Source organism: Poeciliopsis prolifica, unplaced genomic scaffold (genome assembly GCF_027474105.1).
Source record: "Poeciliopsis prolifica strain line A6 unplaced genomic scaffold, Auburn_PproV2 SCAFFOLD047, whole genome shotgun sequence".
Lineage (NCBI taxonomy): Eukaryota > Metazoa > Chordata > Actinopteri > Cyprinodontiformes > Poeciliidae > Poeciliopsis > Poeciliopsis prolifica.
The window spans coordinates 3,423,638-3,446,856 of record NW_026562422.1 but is presented as its reverse complement, the minus strand read 5'-3'; the positions used below and the strand labels follow the sequence as shown (position 1 = coordinate 3,446,856).

Genomic DNA, 23,219 nt, shown 5'->3' with positions numbered 1-23,219 from the left:
TCATCAGATAGGACTTTAAATATCGAGTAAAATGGGTTAAATATGTGTCGACATGAGAGTAAAAATAGGCAGTATTTCTGTTACAGAGACTGTTTTTATGTGAACTACAACATATAACCAATGTAGCTGTAAAAACATTTATCCAACATTCTCTGAAGATTTTTATTGAAGAATATGCGTTCTCTTCCAGAAGATGGCAGTGTCGTTCGGCAGTAATAGCGTTTGAGTACGTTTTCATCAAAGAAGAAGAAGAGGGGAAAAAAAAGAAGAAGAAGAAGGCGAGGAGCAGGACGCTGAAGGCTTCTCACCACTGTACACGAGCCAAAACTTCACAGAGGCCACAACAACTCAGCAGCACGAAACCTGCCGACCATTGGTGTGACATAGAGACAAATACTGGACCGGAGATACTGGAAATAAACGGAAACCATGCCAAAAAAGAAAGAGCTAGATCGGGGTGAGAATGCAGCAGTTTGTTTCATCATATCTTGAGTTTCATTTACCAGGAATTGGAACCGGGTCAGCTTGTTAGCTTACCAGCTACTGTGGTTATAACGGAGACTTTTAAGTTCAGCAAAAACGGGTCCGCTCCCGTTCTGTCTGTGCGAGTCGCGACTTTAGTCGAAGCTGTTATATGCATATATATTTATATATGTGTGAACGTGTGTTGGTCCGGTGTGTAATGTTTTTTTCTTCATCTTGTATGAACTTTTACGTCATCATTTTTCCTCACCTGCCAGGTGGGCCTTCAGTGCCCAGAATTCGCCAAGATTCGAGACTAATGCGCACCCACGTGAGTATAAGTCGAGACTTTTAATACAGTGTTGCTGTCTTTCTAAACCTGCAGCCCAACTCTTTAAAAAAAAAAAAACCAGGTGACATGTTGGCATCGCGTCAAATTAAACTTCATAAAAACTCCATAAGAGGCAGACGGATTCTTACCTGAACAGATTCGAATAAGCTCCTAGGTTCATATGTCAGCTCAGCATGAGAAATGTCATTGTTGATCACAGATTATTTTGTGAACTGATATTAAGTAAAAAGATGTTTTTGTTGAATTCGGAACTTGTGTGATATTCCTACAGTTTGATTTAAGATGCTTCAGCTGGACTACCAAAGATTAAAAATTAGTTTGTTTTCATGTAATCGACAGAAAAAACACAGAATTATTGTGCAGCTATAGCATAGCTGTTTGACTTCCCTTTTTTGTATTTCAAATGTTTGGTAACGATCAATCTGTCAGACCTTGTTGAAAAATAGAAATGGGTATTGTTCAGGATAAGGCGGATCTTAAAGTATTGTCTTTTTTTTTCTTTTAAGTAAACAGTGATTGATTAAAATATGTGTTTATACATGCATCTGTGCAAGAAATGTAAAATAAAAATGAACTAAATTCAGTAGTTTTTATGTAAACTTGCTTTTGACAGATAAATGTAACTTCTTATCAGCTCTGCTGTTTAGAGGATAGCTCAAGTCCAACAGCTGGATTTTTAGCCGATTAGTTAGTAGAGCGGAATCTTTTTGAATTCCAAACAGCCCCATTTGGATTCGTTTCAAGCGATTTAGACACACACAAGTCGCTGACCGGCAGTGTGCAGCAACATTTGGAGGTAAAATCTAAACTACTGATGAATCGAACTGGATTGTTTTACCTGGACTGAACAAAGTAAGGAGTTTGAGTCATTTCTTAGCTTTGGGGTGAATGCAGCAGGATATTCAGCTGTATCATCATTTATCTTGTGTCCTGCACTTATTGAAATCTAACTTGTTTCCAAAGTATCAGGATTTCTTTTTGTTAAGAAGTTTATTCTATTTCTTCCCCGTGTCTTGTTATTTATTTTTTAACCATCATGGCTGTAAATGGTCCTAATTTGCTGATCTTGTCTTCTTTTAAGGAATCAATAGTGGATTTAATGAGTGGGCGCAGGACTTCCATACTAGAAGCATTGGCTCAACCCTTCCTCTGTAAGGCGTTTTCTGATTTAGGCATTTCACACAAGTCTTCTTTAATCACTTATTTACATCAGCTTTAACGTTCATACTCATTCTGACTGAAAGAAGCATGTTGTTGTTGTTGTTGGTCCTGTGACGTCAAACAGGATTCTCACACAGTCCCAAAAAAATATGGATTTTGATACAAGTACATTACTACTCTGGAGAAGTATGGAACAAGGGTAAAAAAGATTTCTGGAAATTCATTTAGAATGTCTTTTCCTTACGTCCTGTGGTTTTCCATATTCCATACTTAAAAGCCAACTACTGTGGAGATCATTTTGTGTTTAGACTTCAAAGGATGTTTTAAAATTTGAAGTGAAAAATATGCAGGGAACTCTCACATTAGCTGCATTTCCATTGACTGTTCAAATTGCAGAATTTGACATTTTCAAAATAAATTTGCTCACTGAAAACGCGCTTGTGTTGGTATTGAAATTGGCCAAAATTATCCTTTTTGGGGTTTTTTTTTGTTGCATAACTAAAATGGAAACACTGTTTTGCATCACACAAATCACATGATCAACTACAGGATATCGCCACTGGCGCAAACCATGAAGAAGACGACAGGAAGTAGTTGGAGGATGTTGGTGCGGCATGTTTTTTAATGATGGCGTGAACAAACATATTCATGTGTGATCTTAATTGCGCTTCTTATTAAACACCACAATTGCGGAATTGGCGAAATGTCAACAACGTTTTGAGCACATTTGTTATGTAAATGCAGCTACTGAAGTAGGACACTCCAAAGAGTTGCATTCTGGGAAAATATTTTACATGGCAGTGAAAGACAATTGTTCCCATTTTGTTTAAAAAATACAAAAAAACTTCAGAATTCTTCAAATCGTAAAAATCTTTTTTTTTTTCAAGAAATGTAGATGCAACGGACTTTTGAGACATTTCCATGAAACAGATGAAAACTTAATTGATCCTATGGTATGTATTTAAATCTGTTTGTTCTGTTTAACTTTCAGCAGCCTTACAGTTTGCTCAGGTCTTAGAGGATGATCTTATATATTCAGATGATGATGATGATTATTGTGATGACAACGATGATGATTATCATCCACCTTATGCTGCGAGTAAACCTTTGGAACCACATCCTCAGATAAAGCAGCTCACAGACGAGGTAACGCGCCCAGTTCCACTTATTGGGAAGTGAAATCAATACTTATCTGAATGATGTCCCTTCTGTTGGTGACGGAACGGAAAATATGACTTATGCAGTTGAACTTTGACATTTGTAATACTGTATTGGGTATAAATTTCTTTAGAAATGTCAAGTTTTTTTATGGGAGATGAATTTGTAACGTTTGCTCTACATGTTCTCCCCAGGAAGCAGATAAAATTGCTAAGGAATTGATAGAAGAGGAGGATCGGCGTAAAGAAAAAACTGAAAGGAACAAACGTAAAAAAAAGGTGATCTTGTATGATAACCGCTGAGCCTATAATGTCTTATTGTCACTTAACCGCTGCTCAACACACACGTCTGTATTTTTGTCCCAGCGCAAAAAAGAAAAGAAACGACTTGAAAAGGAGAGCGCGCTTAAGGAAAATTTACCTGTGAGTAAAAATAGTATTCATCTCACTAAACTGGAGTAGAATTGAAAAGGTCATTTATTTCAGCAAATGCAAATTCAGATCAATTTTTTTTAATATTTATATATTTTTATACATGAACAGTTGTGTGCAAAGTGTTGTATTTCAGTACTAATACAGATGATATATTTACAATCTGACTGACTTATCCAGAGGAAGCATTTTGATATGATTCATAACTTCTATGTTATCATATCTTGTGATATGATAACTGACATGGACACTGTCCTGACATGTGTTCATGTCAAAACAGCCCAAAGTTGTTCCAAATACAATGTCTAAAGTTCACTGACATCAACAGATAGAAAATAATATGAGAACAATGAAGCTTGTGTATAAAGAAGAGGTCTCACTTTGATGCAAATTGTGTCTTTTTGACCAAAATCATCCTTATTCTTCATGCAGCTAACCAGTCAAAGAAGTCAGAAATGGTACTCAAGTCAATCCCATAAGTGCATATTTTTCAAAATGTAGCTTTGTAAATGTAGCTAGTTAATGCCCACCTTTGCATAAAATCAATAAAGTACTTTTAGTACAAAATTGCTCCTTTTGCCTGAATGAAGTTGCTTTAAAACCATTCTATGGCTAGATAGATGTTAATTAGCTGCTGCTACCTCACTGCTAACACAAGCTTGCTAGGCTAGCTCTAAAAAAATGTATTTCCATTATGGGTGAGTGCAAATTTGAACATGTCTGAAAAAAAGGTCTTAAATTCCATTCATTGTGGTCTTAAAAAGTCTTAAATATGAGTTCATGAAACTTGCAGAAACCCTGTTAAGCACAGACTCCATGCCTCCTCAATCTCTTTGGGGGTTTTTTTCACAATCCTGCAGTCGGTGCACTTTTTGCTACCGCATCTTCCTTTCAGTGAACTTTATGTTTGAACGCATCGTTCTGTGAGCGCCCAGTTTCTTGTAAATGATCTTTGGCGGATTATCCTCATCTTATGGAGTGCCGGTGACAGTTTGCTCCACAACTATCTAGTCAGGTGTTTATTATTTAAGGCATTTTATTAGTCTTTACTTATATTTAAATTTTCTAAGTGACTGAACTTCAGGTCAGCTGGAAACCAGGTAAATTAAAATGAACTGAAGCAACTGCACACAGAATGAAAATATGTCACTCTGTGTGCAATGACTTCCTTGTTGAATCAAATTACTGAAATAAGTTTTTGATGAAGGTCTAATTTATTAGACTTTATCCTGCATGTTCTAGAAAAATGCAGTTCCAACCAGAAATAGCTCACTGATTGGCGATTTAATTTCAGGAGAACAACGAGGAAGAATCTATAGAGAATGAGGAACCAACTCATACAATTGATGATAATTCAGAAGAAAACCAGCCTCCTGAATCCGACCAATCCCAGACGGCATCCAAGGACGGCGGATGTATTGAGCTTGCTGGAAAAGATATTGTGAAAATAAATGCTACAGAAGATAAGCAACAAAATGTTTGTAAAAGCTTCTTTTGTTATTAAGGCAAACATCTGCGATGATAAACTCTGACAGTCTGCAAAATATGACTGCACTGTACTCTTCTTCGCAGGACTTGAATTTAAAAAATTTAAATGCTGCATCGACTAAATTGGTCCCTGAGGAGAAGAGTAACTTGAAGTCTAAAAAAGAGAAGAAGAAGGAAAAAAGCAAAGTCGTTGAGGTTCAGCAGCCGGAGGACAAAAACCTCCATGTTGCCGAGAAACCTGAAGTTCAGATGAAAAGCGAACCTGAAACCAATAACGAGGTTTAATACACAAAAATACAATTTTTCTGAACCGTTAAATGATCTATTTATTTGACAGGATCCATTGTGATGAGGCCTGTGGATCATTTATGCTCCTGTTTCAACAGAAACTGCTTGGTCCCTTGACTGAGGAGCTAGCGAAAAGAAGTGTAGAGCTGGCCAGTAAGTGAATTTTCCTCGTTTTAAATCTCTTCATTGAAATTTTTCCACAAAATTAAAAAAAACGAAACGCCTGACCTGACCTCTGCTTCGCTGCAGGTATGGGGAACCGCTTGGCTGCGTCCGGACAGTACGACATGGCAGTGTCGTGTTTTACGGACGCCATTAAATATAACCCAAAGGAATTCAAGTAGGAACATGAGCTTGAATTCGGCTTTTTTTTTTTTCTTCTTTTTTTTCCAAGAGAATCACAGGATCACCGGACGTAAAATGAGCTTTAACTTACCCTCTGCCTGTTTCAGGTTGTTTGGAAATCGCTCTCTGTGCTACGAAAGGCTTGAACAGTATGAAAATGCCCTGAGGGACGCCGACCTGGCGCTCTCCATGCAGCCCAAATGGATCAAGGGTTTGTTCCGGAAAGGGAAAGCCCTCTGCGGCCTCAAGGTAAAACAAAACGTGTCTGCTAGCATTTGGTCACATCTCTTGCTTTATTCCATTACAGTATATATTCCTTGTAAGTCAAGTTACTTGACAGTAATTCCCATTTTTTGTTTGCGTTGATTGAAACGATTGTGATCAATCAATTAGTTGAAATAATCACCAACTAATTTAACCAACTGATTAATCGTGACTAGAGTATACAGATTGAGAAAATGGGCGATTCACTAAAAAAAAACAATGCACTCAAAACTATGCAAAATATATTTCTACATTTGCATGTCAGAGGAAAAGATCTTTGTAAATATGTTTTACCTAAAATTCCTCAAGTTGGAAACATATTTACAAAGATGTTTTCCAGATGCTGTCCTGGAATTTAATTCATTTTGTTTAGTTGCATCTTTTACTGTATTTTATATGAATCATTTGTAGAATGTCCCAATTCATCTTTTCTTCAATTAATCATCAGAAAATTAGAATAATCAGTTACTAGAATAAAGGTCACTTTATTCTTGATTTTTGTTGTGACTCCTTCAGAGGTACTATGAAGCCTCCCTGATCTACAAGGACGTGTTGACTCTGGAAAGCTCAAGTGTTGAAGCTGCGCAGGAGCTGAAACGAACGCAGACGTTGCATCTTATGGTGGGTGTTGATGTTTGTATGCTGTATTCAAACCAGTTAAGGTTATTTTATTTTATTTTTTTTACAAGTCTGAGAATAATACAGAAATGACTATGTACCACAGGTAAAAAAAAAAAAAAAAAGAATCAGAAGTCAGTGTTAGCACCTGTTGGACAAAAGTGTGGAAAATTTGCAGGAACCCTCAGACCTAAATCCACCTAAATTTAGGCAAAACTTAATTTCTGGAGTTTGAAATATTTTGCTAAAGAATTGCCCAAAACGTCTATCTTCGGAGGTGCAGAGAGTCCTGCTCAGTGCAGTAGAAGGTGCTTTTAGTAAGTTTAGTAGATATAAAAGTTCTGCATAGCTGCCTTCTTGTTACAAATGTCCGCAACACTTTGATATTCAGCTTGTGTTGAAAAAAAGCTATATTTTGCATTTACTTTTACCGTTTAATAAAAATCACACGGAAATAATTTTATTCACACAAGACGTCATTAAAAAAACATGACACTCCAACTACTTCCTGTCGTTGCCTTTTTGGCGCCAGTGGACACGTCCGACTGTTGATCGTCTAACTAGAATGAAGTGAAGAAATGTTTCCATCACAGGTTTGTGAAATACCAAAATTTTAACATGAACGACAAAACCCACCTCATTCTAGCACTGAAACGTTTTCAAAATGTATTTTCGAGACGTCAAGTTGCGCTATTATGCGGCCTGTGGAAATGCAGCTGGTGTGTCCACAGTGAGTCACATTCAGGAAGCTGTGTGTTCTTTCGTTACCTCAGGAAATGGGTTTCTCCTGGGCGCAAAGCACCGAGGCCCTCAAAGCTCACCCGACCCTCGAGGAAGCCGTGGAAACTCTGTTTGCCAGGAACAGAAACAAAGACCCTGGAGGTGACGTTTCCGAAAAACACAGAGCAGGTCTCTCTGAATGTTACATCTGCTCCACGCCGTCCGCTCTGCTCCTCCTTCAGGGGCTCGAGCCATCTGGGACAAATTCAAACAGACGTCGCATCAGGACGACAACGATGAGGACGAAGAGGAGGAGGAGGAGGACGACGATGACGGAGAGTGGACCGTCCTGCAAACAGCCCGTCCACGAACGCAGCAGGTCAAAGATACCGACTGTCTGGGCCAAATCAGATCCAAATCCCAGTCGCCGACTCCTCGCTCCAGGGGTTCAGCCAAACCGTAAGCGGTCGATCACGGTTGAGACGTTGGCTTCTCTTTGTCCCTTTTTGTCTGTTTTCAGTTCTGTGTTTCAGAAATGAGCAGCGATCTGCGCGTTTGATTTAAGATGAATAAGCATGTGTTTCTCTCCAAGTGAGCTGTTTTCGGTTTGGGTGGGAACCCTGGGTCCTACCGTGACTTATCCAAAACTCCATCAGCTTTTCAGCAGGTGAGTTCTGACTTACAGGCCTGTGACCAGAAGTTATTGCGGTAAACGGCAATGTTGTTGTTTGGAGACCGTTTTCCAATATTATAACGATAACGATGTAATAATGTAAGAACATATCCTAAGAGATCAATAAACTTTAAATTCAAATGGAGATTTAACAGTGGACCTGGAAAATAGTTTAAGTATCTAAAATAAAATAAAAAACAGAAACATCGCATAAAATGAATTATGAAATCTCTGACGTGATCAATGCTTTAGTTGTCCAGGTTTTAGTAGAAAGAGAAAATATAAACTATTAAATTATGCAAATGAAAATTACTGAGCTTGTTGATTGATTTATTGTGACAGACATGACTCCTCCATCACTCTGAATCTCTGACTGTTTACTCTGTTGATGCAGAATAAACTTCTGTAAAATGACACTGACCCCCTCCGCATGAAATCCTGAGTTTACTTAAACCAATCTTTAAATGTAAAAATCTGAAATCTTCTTTTCGAAATAAACCAAAATGGAGGTTAAACTATACCTTTTCTTTTTTTCTTTATTGTCCTAGAAAAACAATTTGCACCAATTTAAGCTTGCGTGTTGTTGATGCGTCGTCGGTGTTTGCTTCTTGCAGAGTGGGGACGATTTACAGCATCAAGATGCTGCTGGAGCAGCAGTGTGCGTTTGTGAACTACACTCGAAGGGAGGACTGTGAGAGAGCCATCCAGTGTATCGACGTACGTATCCGTTTACTCCATGTCGTCATGGTGAAACATGGAGCTGACATGGTCAAATTGAACTTTGACTATTTGTTATTATTCCACAAAGAGCCTGTGGAAGAATAATGAAAGTTTGCCTTAGTTCTGAATAAGAAAGAAAATGTTTTTTCCCCTTTAACTTGCACATTTTCTTTTTGGTGTTAAACAATTTTTGAAGATTTTCTGCTAATTTACTTTTGCTTTTTAAAGGATAAGAGATGTCTGTAGGTTCACTACTTTAATTAATTCATTATTTTAAAAAAAGTTCAAAATAGTGTTTTCATTTTATTTTCTGAATATCCCACCTTATGGATTCTTCTTATTGCTTTTTGTTCTCTTTCAGTAGAGCCGGTGCCTTCACCCTGCAGCTGAGCTAATACACAGAGGCACCGATTGCATTTGTTTTTGTTAGACGAGGCGTTTTCTGTTTGAATCTGCTCCTGTGGGAAGAGCTGCCTTTGAAAAGTTATTTACCACAAGTCATCAGATTCCTGTATCTTGTCCACTGGGTTCAGCCAGGAAGAAAACGCCCCGAAACGCATCGCATTTTATAATTCTTATAAGATGACTCCCCATCTAATTCAAGTGTGTTTGAATTTGTGATCCTTTCTTCATTTAGAAAAACATTTAAGTGACAAATTTGTGTTTGGTTCTTTTGAGAAGAGCAAAAGTCAGTTTTTACAACTTGTCACCTCAAGGCCATAAAATCTTGAGGTGACAAGTGACCCAAAATTTGCAGTTTTCTAGCCTGACAAATGATGATAATAAAAAAGTGTGCAGAACACTTAGGATGCTAGGTGTATTAGCATCAAACTTGTGAACATTTGGTCATGTTAAAACCTCATTCTTTACGTTATGTACACAGCAGTCCCTAGCCATATTTGTTTAGGAGGACATTTAAGGATGCGCCACACCAGGCCTGCTTCAGTCCAACTTTAACTCCGGTTTGTTTGTCTGGAAGGTCTGGTTTGAATCAAAACTCTGATACGAACTCTGGTCTGCCTTTGAACCTCAGTTCAGTTGAAATGAATTCTGGCACCATTCAAATCCACATACATATGGATGGAGGCGGACCGGATACGGCTCCAAAAGAAGACAGCTATAGCGCAGGGCATTCTGGGTAAATGCAACCAAAACAAATACCTGTGTGTGGTGCTAGCAGGAGTCTTTTACGAAAGACAAAAGTGAAATCTTATAACCGCTAAAACTTGATGGCACTCCAACTTTTGAGGTGTGCGCGTCGTTTCCTTCGCTGGTTCTTGGTGCAGCGCCGCCACAGGCGAGGAGGGGAACAGGTTTGTCAAAGGGTTTGATTCGTTAGCGTGAAAGCTGACAGTCTCCGGGACTATCAGGTGTTGAAGCACCCTTAAATGTGGGTGAAAACTCACCCCAAGAGACAGATGACCTTCGAGATCCGTTTTTGTTTCCTTTTCAGGGAATGATATTGGACGGCGCTCCGTTGACTGTTCGGTATCCCTTTAAGGGCAACACTGGAGAGACAGAGTCCTACCAACGGCTTAGGTAAGAACACCGCACTCTTTCTTCAAGGGGCAGAAAAAGCTCTACCCTTATTAATGTATAGGTCGAAGTTGAGAGAGATTTTTAATTTTTTTTAAACAGTACGTACAAGAAGGAGTGCTTTTTCTGGCGGACGACGGGCTGCACGAGGGATGATTGCACCTTCAGACACATCCCAGAGCACAAGAACATCGACCGAGACAAGTTCACCAGCAGGCTGGGTCTCGCATCATACGCAGGGAATTAAAAATCAGTTAAAAAAAAAACATGTAGAGCTTTCGCGCAGGGTCTTTGATTCAAGAGGATAAAAACACTAAAAAAGAGCTTAAGAAACTATGAAAAGTTTCCCTGTCCTTTGCATGCGTCTGAACACGTGTATAACTACAAAACATATACTGTACTGTCATAAAATGAATGTGCCTTTTTATAACTGTACTTAAAACATGCCTCTCGGTTGGATGCTTATTTGACGGTCGGGGAATGTGTGGAAAACAAGTTTTGCCGTTTTAAAATGCTGTTGAAGAGATTTCTCCGGTTGATTTCTAAGCCACCACTAGGTGGCGGTGTTATATTTTAACCCTTGTAGGGGGGTTGGACCTATTTGCTTTCATTTTTAAGGCTGGGATTCTTGGACATTTTTATGCATAGTTGTTTCATTTTATGCCTATTTTTCTTAATTTATGTTTCTGGGTTTTGGGTCTGTCTGTGTGTGTGTGTGTGTGCATTTGGACGTGTGTGTGCGCGCAGACCATCAATGGTTTAGTTTATGACCATTAAAGTTTTCCTGTTCCCAGAGTTTTGGAGTGTTTGTTTTAATTTGATTCTTCGTCTGTGGTAGGCTGGGAATGTTGATGCCAAACAGAAAAATGGAAGGTTTGTTCCATTTTCAAAATTATTTTGTGTCAGAATGTGTTCAGCTCTTGATTCGTCCTTTCTTACATCTCAGTTGCTGTAGCTGTAAGTCACGTTTGTTGATTTGGGGTGATATTTTGGAAGGCTACTCCTTGCAGAAGCCCCATTTGTTCATCGTTTGAATTAAAGTTGTCTTTGGGACCACTGGATAAAAACAAGTGTTTGATGTGGGAACAAATAAACGAGGCTGGTTTATGATTTAATACAAGGCTGTGGGGTGGGTGGGTACAAAGTCTTGCAAAAAAATATTTATGACCCCTCACTATAAATGTTTGAATTCTTTGTTAGATCAGTATTGCAAAAAGGAGCATCTGAAAAGTGTGGCTTGCATTTAAATTCAGCCCTCAATTGACATAAATTGACACTTTGTGGAATCACCTTAAGCTCACGATTTTCAATCAGAATCATGTTTTTAAATGTTTCTCAATTTGTTTAGCTTTGAACTTTGACGGGGCCATGCTAACAGGTGAAAATTAAAAACGTTAGCGCATGCTACATGGTTGTCTTAGAAGGTGAACCTCATGTCTTTTGCAACAGCCAACAGGATTTTTTTTCCATATTTCTTTCCGATTTTAATAATGGCCCAAGATTTTTCTTTTTTGCCAGAATCACTTTTGGCAAAAACTACCACAACCTGTGTCAGTTGGGACCAGTGTCACATAGCAGTGAACCAATTACAGTTTTTGGCCAGATACCTTTTTTTCTTCTTCTGTCTGCAAGAATTGCTGATTTTCAGACCTTTGTGAACGATAAATGAGATCGGTGGGGAAGATCGAAGATGGCCAGTCTCCCAAAATCTGGTCCGATTTGTCGGTGCACACACACTGTTTGGCGATGTTTTTTGTGGGTGCCTTTTTGGGACCCAAATCTGTGCCAGAAAGATCTATTTCTTACTCAAACCAGGGCTGGCTCGGTTTAAAGAACAAGGTTCGAGTTGCTTCGCTGTGAAAAATGCTTCTCCTTGACCTTTCATGCAGACCAGCTGTTTTCATGTGCATTAATTGGCATACCTTACAAAGCCCTTTTGATCTGAGCTCATGAAAGGCCCGCGACACTAATACCTTGAACTCCCGCTGAACCCGAAGGCGTCACCTTCACGTTGGATTGATGCGGTTAAAATGTTTCAGAATTTATCCCTGTTTACTCCTGTCTGCGCTCGCCGCTTTGCCCGCCGTGAGTGAGCCGCCCGAACGCGAGCGAGAGGTCAAGGTTCACGGCGCGGCTGGAGTCAACATGCCAGTTCCCTGGACGAAGCCCAACCCTCTGAACTAAAGCAAACAGAGAAAATTAAGTGCTTCTTGTTAAAAGGCTGTTTGGTTTGGAGGGCTTTTAACTGATTTTCCCCTCCCGAAGAGAGCAAAGGGGAACGTCGTAACGGAGCTGAACCAGCACACATGACAGCCTCCTCTCCCACTCTCCGCTTTGTGATATATGGCTCTGCAGCAAAAATCCTCCACACTCCCCCTCAGGAGAACATTTCAGATGCAGTAATTCAATGCAGCTTTTAGTTCAGGGATAGCTGATCTGATTATTATTGTAATTTCCTGCTCTCTTCTGTTGGTAAATAAAGTCGCTGTGTTTCTTAGGGAAGGTAAAGAGTAAAGGTTCTGCTCTCGCAGCAGGCCTGTTGGGAACCTCATGACCTTCCCAACAGGCCTGCTGCTGTTTGCTTGTCCTCTTTGAAGGAATGATAACACAAACACCAGTCTGTGGATTTTGGAGAAACGCACTCGGACCTGAAATATTAGTCTCCAAGTATTTTTCAATAGGCTCTCGCAAAAAGTCTGTTTTTTTCACAAGCGACAGAGTCCCATGAAAAGCCAGGGTTATTTCACCGTTGTTGATTCTTTTATTGTTCAGTGTGTAGCTTCAACTCTTTAATATTCCAAGAAGGAGCGAACGTTGTAATTAAAATCTGATGATATGGACTAAGTTATGTTTAAAACGCCCCGCTGTGGCTTTAAACGTTTTGAAAAACCTGTTTTCCTCCTGGCCTGTGGTGGCGCTGCAGCAAGAGCTACTGCAGGAAACGCTGAGTGCAACTTCCCTCTTAACAAAATGGAAACAAAAATGGAGTAGCGTCAGATTTGAGCAGTTGCAGGGTTTCTCTATCAAAAGGCAATGAGCCATTTCTCCCGCTTAAGTGCGAGTCACTTGGAATTTGTTTTGGTTGTATTTCCCAGAATGCCCGGCGTTATAGTCTGCTTCCTGCTTTTTGGAGTGAGGTGAACTCGGGCCCTCTTGGCGTTCAAACCGAAGTGCGAGGTTTGTAGGCGGACCCGAGTTCACCGGGTCAGAGCGGTTTGAATCCCTTTCTTTCCAGTTTGTTCTTCTCTTAATCCAGCAGTTCCCAAAGATTATCTGGACTGGATTACAATAAAATCCCCCCCAAAAAAGAAAAAATAGAATCAACTGGGCCCACACATCGTTCACCCAGACATAAACCTACACGCATATTTTTGTTTTCAAACCCCGCTGAAGTTTATTTCACACTTCAGGTTGCAACGAAACCATCTTTACAGTGAAACACTTTCATGTAACTGTAATTTTTGAATGTTTTTTTTCCCCCTGCTGGTCTATTTTTGTCGCTCTCATCAGCTTGATCACTCACAACTCTTGTCTGATTCCTTTTGTTGCGTCGTGAAACGAATATGGTATCTGTCACAATGAGAGATTGACCTCCCGTTTAATCTGGAGCCCTTAACAGGCTGCAGTGGCCCCAACCCAATTAGGGAATTGATTGCTTGCTTTCATTCCCCTCATTTGCATCAGGATCATATGGAGAAGATAAATTAGCATCTTAGCCTTTTGTCCATGCTGCCATTTAAGCTTGTGGAGTATTTATTACTATGAAATAGGCAGCGGTGGAAAAAAAAAAAAAGTCTTTGTCCCTCCATGACAAAACCTTTGCTGATAATGTGATGTTAAAACAGCCACACAAAGAAAAGGCCTCACTCTGCTGTGGTCACTTGATGAATCATTTGAAGGACAATGTGGGCATTGAATCCTGGATTCTAAGCTCCTCCATACTTAACAGTGATGGAAAAAAAAAAGCTGTATCCGAATGTTTAAACATCATGTTTGGGTTCCTTTCTTTGCGTCACACTGAAAAACTGAACTAATGATGATTTATGAATCCAAAACCAACAGTGCAGCCCCCTCCTCCCCCAGACCCCGCTCTCTTGAGAGAGTTTGCTTGTCTTTTGTCTCTGCCGCGCTAATGTCGGCTAATGGAGCTTTGAGAGTCTGGTGAGTTGAAGCTTCCAGCTTGTGGAGTATTTTTCACTCCACGCTCCAGTTCTTTTACATTTTTATTTTTTTTTTGTGGGGGGACATTTCATCCGTCTGATTCAGTCCTAGTGACGTCTGAACAGTTCACGCCTCCTGGTCTCTTCCACGCTTTTATCTGGTTACAAGCAGAACGTCCAGGTGTTTCACCAGGATTTTCTCCGACGGTGCAGCACAAAGTAGCAAATGACTGTGAAATGAAAATTTAAAAAAAAAAAAACACATGATTTTATTTTGAAGCATATTAAAAACATGGGATGCATTTTTTTTCCATTCTCCCTGACTCTGTGCTTTTGAACGTCTTTTACATTTATCAGTTTCCCACAGGCGCTGATATTTTGCATCCTTCTTTGTTTCGGTCAAAGATTATTGTAAATTCAGTCAGATTGGATGGTCTGAACTTTAACTGGACCATTCCACTGTTCCCCTCACTGCATGTTCAGCCATTGTGAAAGGTGATCGGTAATTATTAACTGATTAATACGTCACCCTTGTTCCCAAATATGTGTTATGACTTTGTAATTATCAAATACCACAGTACTATTCGTAGTCATATAAATCCCCAAACATTAAGACAACTTGCCTGATACTATGAGTTTTATATAATGTACAGTTAATGATATGATCAAAAAGAAATAAATCAATTAATCTCTCAGTAAATTGAAATGAGCTTCATAACTCCCTTTTGGACAACAAAAAGTGAACCAGATTCTGTTGTAATATTGTTGGATGGCTGGCAATTTAAAAATTCAAAAGCAAGTTTGCACATATTTATTTATTTATTACAGAAGTAACTGGCTCCTTTGCCTGTGTTTCTCATCTCTGCTGAGTGACTCATAGTTTTTGGACACAGAAACATTAGAATCCATGTTGGTTGTTTGTCACAGTTTTGTTTATGTATTTTGGACGTTTCAAACTTTTTTGTTTCGCCTCATTTGACCCAAAGCGTTTGACTTATTCTCACAGAGAAAGCTTTAAGTGGTGGGTGTGAATCGCTGGGTTTCAGACACGTGACCCGGATGACGCGCGAAATTCAGATGGAGGGCCGGAAGGGGATTTTTCCGGTTCAAAACAAAGCAAAATCGGCACCTAATGCCCTAAATAGGCTGGAACAGACGCAACATCTCGAAAAATATATGTGCATATTTAAAATATGATCCGTATTAACTCAGTAAAAAAGTCTTCTCTTATGATCTTGAGACCTCTTATTACACCATGAAACAGAAGAAAGCTTTCAAAATACAATCATTTAGTTTCAAGTTGGATCAAAAACTTGATCAAAAAGAAGCACTGAATGACTGTCGACTTGTTTCTGGTGAATAGTGAATTGTGCTATTTTAAGTAATTAGTCTTTGATAACGAATCTACCGCTAACAACGAGCTAACCCATGTTATTTTTCTGAACTTGGATCTGCTGGTAAATAATTCATCTATCTTCTGTAAACCCAAATTCTTGCTGGAGTTGTACGTTAATGTTGAGTCATTGTGGGACGGTGAATCCGGGCCCAATGTGGGTCAACTATTCACACCGACGTCTCTATTCGAACGGTTGGAACAACCGTGCAGGACACAAGGACACAGACTTTAGGCATTTTGATGCTGGATCAACAGAAATAAATGGGCTGCATTTACTTCCGGCCCTCCACCTGCGTTGGGTGAAGTCGGAGCTACGTCACCTGAAACCCAGCGGTACTTTAGTACACTTATGCAAGGCAAATCGGAGCAATGACAGGAATGCAAAACGAGTTTCATTCTTGTGTCGGCCTCAAAGCTAAGGTCACGATGCAGAGAGGCATAAATCCTAAGCTTTGGCGTAGAAAACGGTTTTCAGTAATGGCTTAGCTGGCGTAACACTTGTTCATTTTATACACTCACTCCTTATTTCATAAAGGTCCATAATGCCCTTTAGTTCTTTATTCCTCTGAAAAAATCATTCAAGTGTTTATGCTTAAAGTCTTTGGTTGTTGCTATGTGGCATTTCATCTCCCTCAGACGTTCAGAGGGACAAATCCTGACTGTTATCGCTTTGTAATCGGCCTTTTGCCAGCCGTAAATATCGGCTCGTAGACGGAGCAGGTCGTGGAGTTTTCGCAGATAGCCGCTCCTCTGCGTCAGGAACCTGGGCATGCCTTGACGCGCGTTTCCTCCTAGTATTTACACATCTTAAAATATGTGGCCTGTGTGTAATCATTTGAGGCTCAGATCAGGCTGTATTTCACCCAGCTATCGACCCCGGTACGCTAAGGTAGCACGCTGGAGGGCATGAAAAATGTCACAGCCTGTAAATCCTCTCATTGTTGCCTCAAGGAACCTGACTTCCAATAATTGATGCCCACTTCCATTCATCACCTGCTCTCATTCTTCGCCGGTGCCACTTCCCACACTGACCTCCTGCACACGGCGGCCAGAGCCTGTTTAGTCGTTTTCTGTCGTTCATCATTTCTCGGAAAAACCTCAGTTAACCCGCGCAACGCCAAGCAAAAATGGTGATTTACAACAGGAGACACTTGAAATGAAACTTTAGCTCCCAGGCTTCACCAAACTGCTCACATCCTGTGGAATAGAAAACCTGCTTCCTTTAATGCAGATAATGCAGAGCCTCGGCTCTTTATATATATATATATATATAACTGTTAATTTCTGCTTAATTCAATTATTATTTTTTTTCATTTTTCTTGTTGCACGGAGCAGACAAAAAGTGTGTGTCGATATGCCTCCTTGCAGTTTTTTATGAGTTAGCAGAGAAAATACAAAAGAATCATTTTCAAAATATAAAATCTATTAAGTGAAATAAAGCTGAGCCAGTCTGCTGTTCCATACATACATAAGTCTGCCAATGACTTTTTCAGGAGTGCACCGATTGCGGTTTCCTGGCCGATCACCGATCTTTAAGGATGTTTTCACACCTCGTAGCTGAAATGTCACAGTTTGTTTGGGGACCAAAGTCACAAAATTAGTTACATTTTCAGCTTCACTTTCACACTGCTTAGTGTCAGATAAACCAACTACTTGTTTCCTACTCTTTTGCGGCTCGTCTTTGCTAAAATATCCAGTTTAGTGATTCAGTGTTTGAGCATGAATCACCTGCTAGTGGCCTTGGACTTAAGTTTTCTGGTTCCATCGATTACAGCGATTTAGTCAAGTCATGATGTGTTCCTGGACCATTACGCCGTTTTTCTGAAATACTGTGTTACTTTTTAGATGTACATACAAGGAGCACATACTCGCTTTTTTTCTCAGTCCAGAAAACATTATCTGAAAAGTCTTGGAGATCATCCGGATGTTTATTTTTTTGAAAAATGACCAACTATTGTTTGTTATTTGGGATTATTTGTGTGTGTGGCCTTTTCAGGTCCTGCTTCGTGTTGCCAAACAGGTTCTTTTGAATGGATTTCCTGATTCAACACATCTGCTTGTAACCAAGCTTTGCTTTGAGCAGCAAAATTGGGACTCAGCTTCTAAAAATGAAATGAAATAAAAGTTTTATCACAGCTGATTCACTATTTAAAGAGAGGGAAGATACCGCAATACCGACAAGATGAGGCAAAGCAGAAAATCTGAAAAAACAAACAAAACAAAAAAAATCAATAAATCCTTACGTTTGTAGGGCCGACGTTTTAATCTAATCTAATCTGCTCAGACAATTTGAACTGAGCAGGTTTTCTCCTTGTATGAACAAGACAAGACAAACAAGGTGGTTTGATGTTGGGTATTTACAGCCTGTTTAAAAAGCACTGAGGAGCCTGTTTATCTCCCTCCTGGTTATGAGGTCTGCGAGGTAACCAGGATGTCTGGGACGATTTAAGACTTCCTCATGGCTCGCCTGCTCGCTCTGCCTGTTCAGGAGAGCTGCAGTGAACCCATCCACTCCTCCGGCTGTAATGAACCTCCCTCGGGGGGCGGGGAGCGGGGAGGGGGCTGCGCTCCATGGTGAAGACGCCTTAGTACCAGAGCGATTCATTACCTCGGAAATGTGAGCTTTTGTTCCGTTTTCAGCAGAGCCCCATTAATCTTGAGCTGCCTCCTGGCATGCAGACCAGGTAGTGCTAAGGTAATTACAGTTAATCATCATTCAGACGTGCACACGGACCGCTGGCCCCTCGGTGGCTTCCACACAGGGCCAGCTCGACCCACTTTATGTTGTTTTTTCTCCTTTTCAAAAACTTAAAAAAAAAAAAAATCCACCTCCAAGTTGCATAACGACAAAGCTTTGCGTCAATAACCAAACTGCAAGAGTTCTGGCAGGCGCTTCCACCAAAACTACGGGCTCCAGTTGTCCAGCCGCTTCTCTTCAGCAAACTAATAAACAGCCCAGCTGCTTCTTACCAACTCCTTCCATACGTTTAGCCGATCCAGCTGTCACTGCTGCCTGGATCCTGGAGCCGGCCCTTCACCTGCCATTTATGATTGTGATTAATGGAGAGATTATAGAAAGGTTGTTGGGGTTTTTTTAGCAAGAACAAGCCATCTGTTTCTACACTCGAAGACAAGCGGGTACCAACGACATTGTCTTCATCAAGCCCACAAAAATTGTAAATAAATGATCAGCACCGATCCATTGTATCATGTCGTATAGTTTTATGGACGAGATCAATAAAAACTGCTCTATAATTCTGAACAAAATAAAAATGTCCACCGTTTTCAACATTTTCTAGCAGACACCAGGGATGACAGTCCAGCAGAATTGCATTGGGTCTGTTTTTTTTTTTTTTAATGTTTACAAGTTACACTGATACAGGAGGCAGTGCGCCAACAATAATCTTCCTGTTGGAAACACTGGAACAACCTTTACGCACAAACTCCTGCTGCTATTTTCTAATAGCCGGCCTCACTAATGAAAACATGACTGTCTCAGTTTTATAAAATACCATAAAATATTCACCACAACTGTTGTGAGCTGTTTTTAAAAAGCTGAGGTTAGCTTTGTTCTTGGCTTGACCTGTCTGGATTCCTGCTAAAAACGACCGCCGAAAAGCTCCAGTAATACTTTGTCGCCCTTAAAAGAAAAGACGCTAGAGTGGTTGAATTTGTTCAGCTTCATGAGCTCAATCATCAGCACCAGGCTGAAAGGACGATATTGTACAAACGCAGCGGATCTGCGGTGAAGGATTCGTTACAAACAGCCTGACAAAAACATAAAACTGTGTTTCTAAATGAAATGTTTGTCTTTGAGTTCTCTCTTCGGGTTTCCTCTCTCTCTCTGTGTCCTGGTGTGATGCGTACAGTGCAAATCACAGGATCGGTTTGTTTGACTCAGAATAATATCTGGTGCCACAACTAATCCTCTGGCATCGCCTCTATTTTGAGTCCAGTTCAGTATTGAAACAGTAAATCTCTTCTGTTTGTAATGCACTCATTGTTTGATGGCAAGCTTCATAGCAGAGAAAGTCAATTATTTGCGCTCAGGTACTGAAGAGACTTCCAATGTAGGTTTTCTGCTAGCCTAGCCGTTGACTTCCTTCGCCGTTACACGCGATTCGAATCTCGCTTAATAGACAGTTTCTCCTGTTCACTTGCATCGTCTCTGGTAGAATTTCAACCGGGCCGATCAGCAAACGAGAGAATTTGTGACCGATGATGTTGATTTTCTGGGTGTTTTAGAGAATTGTAGTTTTAGCTACGGCAGCGGAGGCGGTGAACGAAGTGATGCCCACACTTCCACATATTGAATCAACATCAACGTCCTCCTCGTTTGGCTCAGGACTTCTCGCTGTTTACAGTGCAGGCAATTTCCGGCGAGCTTCGTAGCACAGAACTAGCGCATTACATACGTCGAATGGTAGCAATTGGGTGAAATTTAAAACTTCAACAGAGCCTTGCGCCTCCAAGAAACAATTGCTTCTCGATAGCCAAGTTGGTAAACTCGGCTAATTAGTTTTTACCAAGCTAGTTTTTACTAGCCTGGTTCTTACCAGGTTTTTACTAGCTTTTATTAGCTTGTATTTCACTGGGCTAGTTTTTTTCAAGGTATGGATGCCAAACCTTTCATACCACAAACTGAATTTCATTGCACTGTAACCTCCCTACATCTGACTTTCTGATCAAATTGCATGGATATGAAGTGAGTTGATTTGAGTCTGCACCAAACAGCACATTTTAAACAACTGAATATCAATCGGCTCGACAAAATCAACCAAACCGAATCGAGTTATTGATCACAGGAAGCCCGGTTACGCTGGTGAAACGGCAGCTTATCCCTCATAGTCTAACTGAGGAAAGATATTTTTATATTGCAGCCAAATATTCTTTTCCCTCCCATTAGACAGGGAGCAGCTGTCAGTTTTTAGAAGAGGCTTGTGTTTTACCTCAATTTTACAGCTAAACCCTCTCAACTGCGCACTCTCCCCCAAAGAACACCCAGTCAGCCATCCGTTAAAAAAACAACAAAAAATCTGTGAAGATTTCCTGTCAGCTCGTTTCTCCACAGACCAGCCGACGGGTTCCCAGGGTATTGATTACCATTTTATTGTGGAGCCCAGACTGACATCAGTTTGTGGCTGTTTGAAATTTAAATGAAGGTAACCACGGAGCTCATGAGGCCGCAGCAGCAAACCTGACTGGGCGCCTTCACATTCACACTTAATCCAGGCTTGTTGCAGATGAAAAATCAAATCCAGCGAGACGCTCTGAGGAAACGGGACGTTTTGAGCGAAGAGGTCGGACATCCCGCTGTGAATGGGGGTTAAAAGCTTTTCTCGGGTTGGTGTCACACCTTTTGGCCAGCAGTACGTCGCATCTGCAGGAGGAGGAAGCAGATATTCTACCTCTGTTGTTCTTTAATGTCACAAATACGAAGAAAGAAGAAAAATAAAACCATGAACACGGTGAAACACAGAAACATACAAATTAACCTAGACGTGTTTTAGTCGGAACAGATTGGAGTGCACGGACACTTTATGCCAGAAAAATATAAAAATTGCGCTTCATGTGAAATGATTGTTTTGTTTTAAATCATTTGTGTTTCTGAAGTGTGTGCTGTTGACCTCTTGGCTGGTTCACCCTTGTAAAAGAAAAACATGAGTCTCAGTGTTTCTTTCTTTTTTTTTCTACTTTTGTTTAACCTGTTTAAATAAAAATTACTACTACTAATGCAAAAAATTTAAAATAAATACAAGTTATTTGGAAAAAATATCAGTGGACAAGATCCTGAAAAGACACACAGCCTTTTCAAAAGTATTTGTTGCCCTTGACCTTTTCTGCATTTAGCCATATTATAACTATTTTATTCAGATTTTTATACCAATAGCAAATTGAAGTAAAATGATATGCAGTTAAGAGTCAGTTATCTCTGATAGTGAGCAAACTTTAATTGAAGAAAAATGACTAAATAAAAAATCTCTAAAAAATATTCTCGCCATGTTTTCTGGCATTTAGCAAACAGAAATAATTTCCGTAACTCGAACTAAGCTGAAACAAGAGAAGTTTGGTCAAATTTAACTTCAGACAGTAAGAAAAAAAAATGTGTTAGTGACTTTTCATTCGGTTTGTGTAAGTATCAGGCTTCAACTGTGTGTTTTTAGATTGTGTGTTTTGTCACCATGTTTGTTCTATAATTTCTGTCTGTTTCAATTGATATTGTTTTTCAGATAAGCTAAAAGAAACAAACAAACAAACAGCAGCAGCTTGGTTTGCTGTGGTGGTGAAATGTCATTTTGATCGATGATTATGTAATGCTTCTCTAGAAGGAAACCTGAGATGGGGGCTCTTGCCTTTGTGGCCCCGTTCCCCTGTAACTGCAACACACCTGTTCCTTTGTGTAACACTTTAGCCACACACACACACACACACACACACACACACACACACACACACACACACACACACACACACACACACACACACACACACACACAGAAAATGGACAAAAACAAAAAACTACCCCCAGAGGTTTCTGCCCAGTCATTTGGCACATTTTTGATGTTGAATCAAAAAAGACAAAATGAGAGAACCTGGGGGGAGCAAAGGAAGCAATCTGGGCTTCCCAGTCCTGTGAAAGGCTTTCTTTGTTGAACACTCCTCTCTGAACACACACACACACACACACACACACACACACACGCACGCACGCACACACACACACCCCCCCCCCCCCCACACACACACACACATCCCTTTCTGTATTCACCCTTCCCACCCCTTCTCTCTCTGCCTCCCAAAGCCTGGCTGGATGTTTCATTAAACGCTATCAGAAATGTGACTTCTCCTATTCACGGCTTGATGGAGGGTCTGGCTGTGCGGCTGCAGAATGACAGGAATCCAGGTTGCAGTGAAGCTCAGGGACATGACAGAGAGGAATAGACTAATAAAAGCTGTGTCACCTGTTTGCTTTTCCGTTTCCTCCTTTTATTACTATTTCCAAATGAAGAGAGAACTGCTGCAACATCATAATCATTTTTTTACCAATGCTTTTACTTTATCATAAAAAAAAGAATATCCTTGAAATGAGATTATGTTAAGAGGCTTTGAGGAGTTATTACCTTTCCCGTAGTAGATGGCTCTTTTGGCGTCTTCGTTCATCACTTGCATACAAGTTGTATAAAAATTTTTTTATTATGTCGTCATTGATTGCATGCACTTTAATTTCTACAGCAGTAAATGAGATGGGAAATATATGTTCCTTTCTGAGTTCATGTTTCTCACAGGAAGATCATCGTGACGCACTGCCTTCTCCATCCATTTCCTGTGTGAATAATCCCAAACTTTTATAACTTATTTTATTTTACTTTTTTACCTGTAGCAATTTTTGCTTCTTTTCTTGCACACAAGCCAGTGTAGGTGATTTGAAAATATGTCAAGCTCATAT

At 40.1% G+C, this 23,219-nt stretch overlaps 1 protein-coding gene across 5 annotated transcripts; it reads left to right on the top strand.

The window, feature by feature from the left end:
* The first annotated feature begins 262 nt into the window (after window positions 1-262).
* si:dkey-33c12.4 (uncharacterized protein LOC560112 homolog) lies at window positions 263-11,271 on the top strand. Of its 5 annotated transcripts, none has more exons than XR_008607918.1 (18): window positions 263-457; window positions 741-793; window positions 1,896-1,965; window positions 2,967-3,121; window positions 3,328-3,411; window positions 3,499-3,555; window positions 4,859-5,041; window positions 5,137-5,331; window positions 5,439-5,493; window positions 5,590-5,680; window positions 5,793-5,934; window positions 6,466-6,570; window positions 7,341-7,449; window positions 7,530-7,746; window positions 7,880-7,954; window positions 8,575-8,677; window positions 9,042-10,219; window positions 10,319-10,354. XR_008607918.1 is itself a non-coding variant. In XM_055057354.1 (18 exons), the coding sequence occupies exons 1-18, from the start codon at window positions 430-432 to the stop codon at window positions 10,461-10,463; spliced, it is 1,950 nt and encodes a 649-aa protein (XP_054913329.1). In that variant the 5' UTR covers window positions 263-429; the 3' UTR covers window positions 10,464-11,271. The 5 variants fall into 5 exon arrangements, 2 of the variants coding, with proteins under 2 accessions (XP_054913329.1, XP_054913328.1); XR_008607919.1 differs by lacking the exon at window positions 10,319-10,354 and having other exon boundaries at window positions 9,042-9,993; window positions 10,134-10,219; XR_008607920.1 differs by lacking the exon at window positions 10,319-10,354 and having other exon boundaries at window positions 9,042-9,818; window positions 10,134-10,205.
* Window positions 11,272-23,219: the final 11,948 nt, after the last annotated feature.

What these genes read in the sequence shown, in the direction of transcription:
- si:dkey-33c12.4 (XM_055057353.1), top strand. Translation starts at nt 430, where the DNA reads ATGCCAAAAAAGAAAGAGCTAGATCGGG. An exon ending in CAGAAGATAAGCAACAAAAT is followed by an intron (nt 5,042 to 5,136) that starts GTTTGTAAAAGC and finishes TCTTCTTCGCAG; the next exon opens with GACTTGAATTTAAAAAATTT. An exon ending in AAGCCCTCTGCGGCCTCAAG is followed by an intron (nt 5,935 to 6,465) that starts GTAAAACAAAAC and finishes TGACTCCTTCAG; the next exon opens with AGGTACTATGAAGCCTCCCT.